Here is an 11,646-nt window from a genome sequence, read left to right as displayed (position 1 = left end):
ACACCATGGTGTCCATTTATTTTCTACACGGTTATGTTCATATCCATTATTTGTATTGTTCTAGCACTTGTACAGTGAGGTTTCCTTTTCTGTGGGTGACAGATGCAGCAGAAACTCATACTGGTATAAGTGATAACATTAAGAAACTGATGAGCACTCATCCTAGAAGGGGACATCTATAAAAACCCCATTCAAAGTTCATGGAATATCATAGAAGAGGTGGTGGAAAGAAAACAGAAGAACGGGATTGAAGGGAGTGTTGTGAGATGATGTCATAGGTAGATGAAAGGACTCTTGCTTTCATATACTCACCGAGTATTGACTAACTACACAAGTTCTGCTTGATACTTGGCTCTCAAAGATTCCACTATGGTTTGGCCCCTATCACTTCCTGGGGAGCTATAAGCAATTAACAGTTTTTTAACATGGGGTATATATGATCCTCAGTGTTTAATATACTGGCAAGTTACTTTTGTCAATGACTAATGTTCAAGTAATAACTTTCTACCCATGCTCTTTCCGGCCAACATATCTAAGAGCAGTTGGTCAAAACAAGATATAAAATTGGGAGGGAAAATAGAAGATAAGGAAGCGAATAAGATAAAAAGTAATTATATTTGAATACAAGAAAAATATTTAATAAAGAAGAGAAATTATGGTACTCTGACACAAATAGTACATGAGATTAAACTATATATTTGTCAGGATGTCTTCAAAGATCTGAGAATTGCCATTGACTAATAATTTAAGGAGAATCTTCTAAAATACATTAAAGTCCCTGTATATAATTTTCACAAAATTACATTGATTTCAATAAACAATTTTTACCAATTGAAGTTCATTTCTGTAACAGACTATATAAGTGTAAATGAAGTATAAAAGTTAAATTATGCAAAAGAAAAGAAATACAAATGATTGATGCTCTCAGTATGAATTTATTTTAAATTTTAGAGTTTTGATTCTACATGGATTGCAATAAATGGGTCTCCAGCAGTGTTACTAATAAAAAATTGTGCATTGCCATCACCAGAAACATAGACTTTAATTCCGGTGCAATAGCCATCAATTTTATCTCCAGAAATGACATCACAGTATGTGCCTTCAGGGAGACCAGTTTGTAGGGTTGTTGACAATGACCTGAAAAGGAAAAAAGAGATCAGATTCAAACCGACAAATTCAAGAAAGCAGAATACCTCCAAATTGAGTACTTTCTTAAGCTTGTGGTGTGTAAATATAAGTTGTAACTTACTGGCCATAAAGTTAGATAGATGGATATAGATGATAGATAGATAGAGGAATAGATAAAGATTATGATATACAGGTAGATGCTTGAAAAGAGCACTTGTTACGTTAAAATTTGGTTTTCATGTGGTGGCATAGTTTGGGGAGTTTAGCTAATGTGGATGTGGAGGAACTGTGTCACTGAAGGCAGGCCTTGATAGGGAAAGACTCTGACCTATCTAGTTAACGTTTTCTGCATTGTAGTTTGTTTCAAAGTGTGATTCATCAGCTTCCTATTCCTGCCCTAATACCATGTTTTCCAGTGGTAACCCCCTGGGATTGCCAGCTCAAATAAAATCTTTCTTCTGTAAGGTGACTTGCTCATGCTGTTTAATCATAGCATCAAAAAGGAAGCTAATACAAAAATCCAAATGAGCAAAAAATGGGACTTGACACTGAGATTGTCATCTACCTGCACAAAGATTCTCTAAGTACAGTTGTATACAAATAGGAAAATGTTCAAAAACATGGAAACATATGCGTGCATCAAAAGCAGAAGGCCTATAATCTAGACTGTAGAAGCAAACTCAATTGCCTCCTGAGAAAAAGCATCAGCCAGAGAAATAATAAAATTTGTCACACAGAGACAGAAAATTTATGATTATATAACAAGGGAACAGAAAAATAAATATTGTGATACAGAGTTAGGAAATGGGGAATTTTTTGAATCTAATAATGCCCATACTATCACTGATTTTAAGACATGCTGAATGTTTATATGCTTTCATGAGTATCACATGAGTATATGAATGAGAATATATGCATATAACAGTGAAGGAATACACCAAAAACAACAGCAAAACAAAATTCTACTTGAAACAAAATATGCTTTAAAAATGGAGAAAGAAATGAAGAGCAAGCATCTTTTTTCTATACTTTTCAGGTTCTGAAATTCATTAACAAATCTTAAATTCATTAACAAAATTTATTTTTCAGCTACAAAATAGCAGGAAACAAAAGGAAGGATGTAAAGGCATAAAAGTATACAATCTTACTTTAATTGATTTCCACTTACCAGTCATCATTGTTAAAGACAATGAATCCTTTGTTTCCTCTGCCAAAAGCTACTTGGTTGCTGCCATTATCCCACCAGTTTGACAAAGGCTGACCATTGACTACGTTTCTGAAGGCAACCATGTTCCTAAAAGCACAATATCACGTAAAACGCTTATACACTTTGTATTTAACAATTTCAAATAAAAAGTTAAACCATTTTCATATTTGACAAGATCCGTAGGGGACACTCCCAACCTTATCTGGCGCCATCGATGTTCACAGACCCAGCCATTGCCACAAGTGGTGTCTGCAGTAATCGTCACTTCTTTGGTTGCTCCATTGTAATTTGGTGGTCCAAACCAATTGTTGATATCCTTTATTACAGAAAAATGCGTTAATTTGTGATTCATATTGCATTTTCATTGCACTAAAGTTAAAAATTTCTGCTACCTGACTCTCCATAGTACATTTAAATTCCAAATTAATCTTAGTTTAGGCTCTATACTATCTTTTAGATAAAAGTACTAATAAATATATTCTAATACTCTGTAATAAATTTTCCAAAATTTCATGATTGTCAACACATTTACACATTTTCCTAAAACAAGTGAACAAGCATTCTCTCCATTGTCAATAGAGGAACCTTTTCTCCCCTAAACCCAGAATAGCGAATATGGTGGTCCAGAAATTTGTGACCTCCACCTATCGGGCAATTGTGTTAAAGTAGAGAAGACTAACTTCTCAGCATTGAAAGATGTCAAGGAACTGAACACTTTTTCCTCCTGCAATAGTTTTACCCTCTAAGTCATCTCCCTAGACCGTTACTGCTTTTTAAAATTGTTCACAGTAATGTACTGCATAATATTTTGCAAAGCTTAGTATTCCTGAATGTGTCTTCAAAGTTGTTTGCTTTATTTAACATACTTTCTTAGGTAACCTCAATTAAACTGAATGATTTTTCCCTTCCACAGAAAAATTTAAAAGTACTTAGAAAGTACTTTTCTTGCTCAAGTTTTAAACTGCAGGGCTGGCCTGCAGCTAAGAAGGTGTTGAAGTATGCCTGAAACCTAGATGTTCTCATGCTGAGAGGTAACACTTGGCTACTTCTTCCTTCGACTACACACCCATCTCCTGCCTTGCTCAGGTGCCAGCAGAACTCAGCAGATAGACATCCCCGGGTGTATCATGTCCTGGTGCATATAGCAACTGATAAGTGCATGCATCTCCAAGGCCATGAGGACTGGTTGCCATTTATCAGACCACTAAAACATCCTTTCTTTTCTATATGACCTATAAGCTTCCTTCCCCTGGCCCAAACGACATACCAACACGTGAATCCAATTGGCCTTTCTTCCTGGGCTCTAACAATCCACTGCTCCCTCCTAATAAATGAGCTTTCCTTCACCTATCCTCTTTCAGTCCTGGCTGGTGCAATGCCCAAGATGAGGCAGGACTCCAGTATAGAATTAAGCAATCTTGTTTCCCTTCTTTACAGATGTTATTATGCACAATCTCCATATCAAATTGACAAGGTAAGTATGATTAGATGCCTGTGTTTTGCTTTGTGTACCTTGTTCTACAATTATCAAGATTTTTTATAGTGACAAATCAGTGAATACTTATGCAATGTACTTATATTGCTCATATTACAGTAAATAAATATTTGATGGCATATATTTTACATAAATATTTTTATATTAAACTAAAACAGGACTGCAACCATTTCCTTGGAAAAATGTATTCAAACTTACATTTCCATTCTCAAAATATCTTGGCCAGTAATAACTTGACATGACTCGTGTGAATCCATAAGGATGAGCCAACATAAATCCAACTGCCATTTTATAGAGTCTGAAAATTACAAAATAATATTATGATAGAACAATAAAAAATGTGCAATCACTAAAGGGCAAGTAACAAATCTTCAACGAATGGTTTTATTTACCTAGCATCCCAGAATGTCAGGATGGTTGATCCTCCGACTCCATGACCTCGCTGATTATCATGGTTGTCCACAAAGACCAGGGCTCTATCAGAAGGTATGAGACCCCAACCTTCGCCCCAGTTCCTATTTTTAAAAAATATTAATACATTATTATTTTACACTACCTTTAGTTTATTCTATGTCCATACCACTTTCTATAATCTATTTATATTCATTTAACTACTGATTCTATAAATAAAAGTTTATACCACAGAAGAATTTCTTCTAGGTATGTGTATATACACATATGTAATTGCCTAACATATCCTATGATTTTCTGTATAGTAAGTTTATTTGCTTTCCATTCACATTGCTCCTGTAACATTGTAATGTAGATAAACTCAAGAAGAGTAAATATCCATATCTCAATATGTAAAATGAAAAACAAATAAGTTAAGATTGAATATTACATTGTTTTTATAAATATTTTATAAAATCTTTTTATAAACATTTTATAAAATAAAACAGTTTAACATTTCAGACTAATTTATTGCAATACATAAGTATAACAATATGTCTGCATTATAGCTTTATATATGAGTAATGGTTTTTAAAGTAATATCTTGACTTTAGCAGATTAGAATTACCAAACTCTAGTTGGCTTATATCTCAGACAGAAAACAAAATCTCTAGGTGATATTTTATGTTTCTAGAGTTTCACCTTGTTATTGGCAATTAAAATGAAATAACTAATTCCAGAAGATTAATTGTGATTTAGAGAGCAGTGAACCTTCTCAATAGTTAACTTCTTGATAAATATTTAATATTTAATATTAGAATGTTCTAATATGATCATGTCCTGGGGTGACAACACATATGTGACAGAAACAATAACAAAGCATGGTGTGTTTACCTTAAATAGGCCATCTTCTCTCCATTCCACTTGCGGATAACTGTGCCCAGTGATATTCCATACTTGAATTCTGTCACAAGGCCAGTTCCAAAGTACTCACTACTTTTAATTACATCACCACCCAGATCAACTACCTAGTAGAGATATTCAAAATACGGTCATTTGAATAAAGAAATATTAAAATGTTCACTGTCAAAATAATATCTTTAAAATTCTCTATGCTGTTGATACTCAAATTGGTTTTCCCTATTACTTTATAAATTATATGCACCACTATTGAAAGAAAGTTGCTGACAATGTCATTTTTATACAGTAAATAATATTTACATTTAATAGATAATTTAAAATTTAGAAATTCATACCTTCAAAGTACTTATTGACAGAAAAGTTCAGCAATTAAAATTCATTTAGTTTTCCAAAGAAATCAAATGCAAAACAGTACTAACCTCTTCACATGACCAACGAGCACAGAAATATTAATCAGTTTACCCAAATTTTACACATAGAATAATACCTGAGACAAGAGACATATTTAGAAAGACAGGCTGGAGTCAATGACTAAGATTTTCTGCCTGTTATAATCATCCCCAAATATACACTAATTGATCCAGTACTGTCACAGCCTACACAAATTCTCCACAATCCTAATTTAAACCCTTATTCTGGAAAAGAATTAAGTCTATTATATCTAAATAAAAGGGATTTAAAGAAATTTTGTATTTAATAAGGTACTCGGACATTAACCTATTGAAATTATGTTTAATAAAATCTTCCATCCATCTTCTGGCTAGCAAAACTGATGTCATTTATATATACACACGTGTATTACTTTACCTCTTGAATAATGGAAGGTCTGCTTCCTTGAGGGAACCATTTTGTATTTAAATTGTGCAGTTTGTCCAAAACTGCCTGTATGTCTCCAGGCCAAATGTGCTTAGCAGCATCAATTCTGAACCCTGCTACACCAATGTCAATGAGATGGTTCATATAGTCAGCCACCTTGGTACGAACATAATCTTTCCCAAGTGCGAGATCCAGTAGGTAAGACATACGACAGTCTCTGACCTATTGAAACAAATTAAAACAAGCCAGACAGAAGGTGATTGATTTAAATGTCATCTGTCACCTCGGACTCCCTTTGACTAGTCACATATTCACCAACTGGTCTATTAGGAAGCTTCATTCCTAACATTCACATTCTACTGTGAATACACCCTAGGAATATTTTCCACTGTGAAGACTGAACTATGGGAAAACGACATAGGTAATATTATAGTTGATTTAGGAAACCCCTTGTTTTCCTCTCTCTTCTCCATTCATTTTTATTTCTTTTTCTTAATGTGGTAAAAGAAACAAACGTTGAAACATGTATAACTAAAAACGTTTTTGATGATTTATTTAATATTCTTATGCCTAGTAATACGTTGCTTAAGAAATCTAAACGATGTTTCAAATAGTATTCCAAAAGTTCCATGTGCATACTGAGGACAGATTTTTTTTAATTCTGATCATTTTCTTCACCTGAGCAGGATCATTGTAGTTTTCAATTTCTCCACTTGCACTTCTACAATTGCCATCATTAAAATCCGAACCAGAGAATGGAACTCCAGAGAACTCCCTGGTTTGTGGGTTGAAATAACTTCCACATGTACTGCTTGTTCCTGCTTGAACCCCTTCTTGAGTCATGTGGTTAATGACGGCATCCACATAAATACGGACCTGAAAAAAACAGTTTGTTATTCGAATTAAATTACAGAGATAAAATGTATATAATTATACTGCATAGAACACACAAATATATAGAGAGGGATAGATAGATAGACAGGTGGTAGATAGATAGATATGCTGTTTTATAGTTTAATTTATACAAGACAGAAAGTCAAGTGTGAAAGAAAACCAATGTGAAATGACAATCAAGAACAGTCCTAATATTTGCTTGAAGAATTATAAAGCTGATAAGTGGAAAACCAGAAACTGTTATCACTAAATCCAAATAAAAAGCATTATTTAAAAAAAAATTAGGTTAAGATATAATGGACATTATTGATTTTGAAAAGAGTTAATGTGAGTCATTTTTAGTTTCTGAAGGAAAAAAAATGGTAGATACTGGTCATTATTAAAAAGAGGAAATATCTATTTGCCCTAAAAGTGAAAGTAAGTATTTTATTTAAAATTTCTAATACCTGACTAGAAAATAGTTGTTAGAAAATGACTGTGGTTATAAGGATAAAGAGTCAATGTTTTGCCTTACGGTTTGTTAGATGCATTAAAATATTTACAATATAATGCAGAGGGATTCCTGGTATCACAAAACAAGATACAAAGTTACCATACCCTAAAAATCTCTTTAAATGGCTCATATGAAAGGTTTTTTTTCAAAATTGATCATAAAGCAGAAGTTAATTTTGAGTTGTAGCTAAAATGTAAAGAAAAATTAAAGGTTTATTTTTTAAGAAGAATAGAAAACATAAGACAGAAAATGGTTTTTCAGATAATAACTTCAAAGGAAATATGACTTCACTTACCCCAACATTGTTACACCTAGTCACCATGTCCCTGAATTCATCTTCATTTCCAGACCTTGAACATATTTTGTAGCTAATTGGTTGGTATCTTTCCCACCAAGGCCTTGAAGGATTGTTAATTACAAGATTTTCATTGGGTGGAGAGATCTACAAATAAAACAATTAAGATATTCAGAATAATTATGGTTTACTTACATAAATAAATCCTTCAGAACAAACTATGGATGATCCTGCAATTCTTAGGTGTGCACTTGTGGATCTGCTGTGTTAGAACCACTAAAAACATTGAAGGCAAATTGGAAAGGGGCTCCTGATGTCCTAAAACAAGACACAAAGTTACCATTTCCTTAAACCTTTTCTTCCTCAAGAAAGCTATGTGTGAAGTAAAACATCGCTTAAAAATAATCAAAAATATGAGGGAAACAATTTTATTTAAGAACAGTGAACTCTGCATTTAAATTGTGAACAAATATTACCTGCACCCCTCCAAATCCGTTAGGAGCTAAGTATCTCTCACATTCCTTGGCAATATCAGCCCAGCGCCACTCGAACAGGTGGACAATAGCGGTTCGGCCATTTTCAGTGTGTGGCTCATATTGAGCCCAACATAACCCAATGAAGGAAAGGAGAAGGAAGAACTTCATTTTGCTATGATGTTGTTAGTGTTTTTCTAACAACCACTTTATACCTGAAAAAATAAAATAAACATGCAGTTGAATTGCTTTCTCCATATTTATGTTTACCACCAAACATTTAAATATGTCTCATTCTTAGTTTTTAGGGTTTTTTCTTTTTCTTTTTTACTAAAACTTAATACTTTCTTACTGATTAATAAAGACATTTTGTTCCAGTAATCAATTTAATTCACAACATGTTCTAATAACATTAACTTCTCATGGGTGTTATGATGACAAATGTATAATAAATCCAAGTTTTGCAAAACAGTAACAATAAAAGAAATTTTTAGAATAATTTAATTCATTTATTTCCACACTGTTATAGAAAACAAATATAATTATCATTTTTATCAACCTCCTTTTATTGTTTTCCTTAAAATAAATTGGGACATTTGTTGGTTAACAAAGCAATCTAGCATTGAGATATATCTCTAGCTCAATTTTCAAAAATTATAAATTTTCCACATTGATAAATCTATCATTAAAACACCATTATTTTTATAGGATATTTTATTAACTATTTATGTATTATTAATTGTTAATCACTGCAAACTCATTCTATGGAGATATTGCCATTCTGATTCCAAAAGTACTTATGTGTGTCACTAATGTGGGAGAGTCCAGCCCATTGTGGGTTGTGCCATTGCCATTCCTGGGCCAGTAGTCTGGGTTCTATAAGAAGCAGGCTAAGAAAGCCATGGAGAGCAAGTCCCTGCCCTGACTCTGCCTATGGTATACTGTCAAATATAGAATTCTAAACTACAGAAACCTTTTCCACGCCAGGTTTTTTGGTTATGGCATTTCACCACATTAATTGAAACTCTAACTGAGAAACTTATAGACTGACATAATTAATACTGTGGAAGTGATGCATTACAGAAAGTGATCTACAGAATCAATACAATACCCATTACAAGTTTATTGATATTACTCAACAACTAGAAAATAAATCCCAAAATTCATATAGAAATTCAGATGATCACAAACACTTCCTAAGCAGAAAGAGCAACACTTGGGCATTATAATACATTATCTGAAATTATATTAGAATATTACAGGGCCAAGGTAACAAGAACACAATGGAATACACCATTCTGTCTTATTTTGGTTGCTGTTATTTAATGTCACATACATTCATTCTTATTTAACATCTATAGAAGACGAGACATAAAAATAGGCAAGAGGCATATGCTTAAAAATAAATTTTAAAATTAAAAATTTTATAAAGTAAAATATTGAAAAAATAATTCTAAATATCTGTGGTACTACCCTAATTACTTATACTTACCTAAACTTGTACCAGAAAAAACACTAAAAATTAAGCACTAGACCAGAAAAATAATTTAAGAATATATTATAAAAATAATGAAATCATAAGAGTACTAGTTACTAAATAAAATGAAAAAATAGAAAAATGCCATAAAATGAGTAGAAATTTTCTACAGGAAAAGGTGGTGAATCAGCATAACATAGCTTAAAATACTTTTTTTTCAATCAGAAAGATACAGAGAAACACACATGAGCTGATTAAAAAAACCTTTCTTATAAAAGAAAATCTCAAGTAATAAATGTTAATGGTATAAGAATTGAGATGAATACAAGAATAAATATTTCCTATGTGACCTTATCCCTGCTGTTGAAGAGTACTGTACGGTTCAATTTCTTTAGAAGACACGCTTTCTGGCTTGTTCATTTGGTCCTCAATAATTATTTATGTTATTATTTTATGTATCTCCCAAATTGATTGTGCATTTCTTTGAGATAATTCTAATCATATTGCATGTTTCTGGTTCAACAATAATATATGTTGATTTTGAGGGAGAATTTTTAATTTTAATCTTATATCTCATTTGAGGGTTTATATTAATTTTTTAACTAATTATATTGTGAAATGGCATGTGTACCCGGTTATGAGCATATGTTGAGGTATTTTCATGTAGAGTCAAATAATTACTGAATATCATTTATTCCATTAAAATATCACCCAATGCCTTCCACTAGCAATAAGCAAACAAGTCAGTGGATTTCAACAAACAGGCAGCTATAACACAAAACAAAAACTCAGTTTCACTGACAAAATAACATTAAGACACTAACAAGAAATTTGTACTCAATCAAAATAACATAGCCTTCATGAACACATACCATGTGCCGCCTTCCAGTGTAGTTGGACTCCTCTGCGCTGGGTCAGGAATGCTTTGCCTAATCTGAGCAGCAGAATTTATTAGCAGCTAGGAAAAACATTGTTCTTATTTTTGGCTGTTCTTCTTGGATTCTGCTTCCATAAAACTTTCACCGGTAATCTCCATAATGCACCATGTAGAAAGAACAATGTGTGTTTCCTCTGGCCACAGAGTCATTGCACTTCTGGTGTCAGAATAATGGCGAAGATAGTAGAGAACAGGCTGTGCTTTGACCTGAACTGTTCAATACTGAACAGAATAGCAGCTTTTGGGTTGTGTACTACACTGATTTATCTATTCCATGAGGCACTAGTTTTTCCGTTATGAAAAAATTATCAGAGTAGTACAACTTTATATCATCTTAGATCAGTAAATAGCTACAATCTTCCTAGGAGCACATCAAAGACAGATTGATCATTTGTTCATAATTGTTACAAAAATATTTATTTGCGACTTTTCCAAAAGATATCAGGATCATCGGACATATGTGTTGATCAATATAGCTTCCTGCCACCTTGAAGGTATAGTAGAAGTGCAACGAAGGTGTCTCAGGAATTGGTCAGACCATATCCACTACAACCTACATCAAGAAAACGTGAGAATCATTGGGAAGATACTCATTTATAAAAAATGTATCTCCAGGTTTTTTTTTTTCAAATAACTTTGACTATAATTTTACAGGAAGATATTAAAGGCTAGGTGAATTAAAATTCATGTGTGTAGCCCTTCAATCTCTAATATATTAAACATTAAAAATGAAGCTAATGCTAAGATGTTATATAAGAGTTACATGTATTTTGAATGTGGAATGTCTGTTTAGGAAAACACTGGCTATGAACAGAGCCAGGATAAAACAGAGATTATGTCTGCTATATTCACAAAGATGTTGGAGATTTGAATACCTAAGGTTTGTAAGCTCACACCACAATGCAATGTGGTCAGAATGCTGGATGTGGAGACACAGAATTTAGCGTTTACTTATTGGGTTTTGTTCTTTCCTTGGTTTTCCTTTCACTATTTTCTATTCCTCCTCTTGACAACGAATCTTTCACCCCATGGCACCTTACACTGAAAGCACATAGAGTAAAATTTTCTTACAGAGTCTCACAGATCATATGCTTTCATTAGTCCTCAATGGAAATTCGGG

General features: G+C 32.9%; 1 protein-coding gene across 1 annotated transcript; it reads right to left on the bottom strand.

The window, feature by feature from the left end:
* Positions 1-857: 857 nt before the first annotated feature.
* Positions 858-10,485, bottom strand: LOC142853851 (alpha-amylase 1-like). Its single transcript, XM_075979008.1, has 11 exons — positions 10,462-10,485; positions 8,116-8,327; positions 7,640-7,786; positions 6,636-6,833; positions 5,949-6,179; positions 5,115-5,248; positions 4,223-4,345; positions 4,029-4,128; positions 2,533-2,651; positions 2,297-2,422; positions 858-1,137 (listed from the first exon to the last, which is right to left on the bottom strand). Exons 2-11 carry the CDS (start codon positions 8,281-8,283, stop codon positions 948-950), a joined length of 1,536 nt encoding a protein of 511 aa, XP_075835123.1. The 5' UTR covers positions 8,284-8,327; positions 10,462-10,485; the 3' UTR covers positions 858-947.
* Positions 10,486-11,646: the final 1,161 nt, after the last annotated feature.

The sequence above is a fragment of the Microtus pennsylvanicus genome, chromosome 7 (genome assembly GCF_037038515.1).
Source record: "Microtus pennsylvanicus isolate mMicPen1 chromosome 7, mMicPen1.hap1, whole genome shotgun sequence".
Classification (NCBI taxonomy): domain Eukaryota; kingdom Metazoa; phylum Chordata; class Mammalia; order Rodentia; family Cricetidae; genus Microtus; species Microtus pennsylvanicus.
This window is presented reverse-complemented; position numbering and strand designations above follow the sequence as displayed.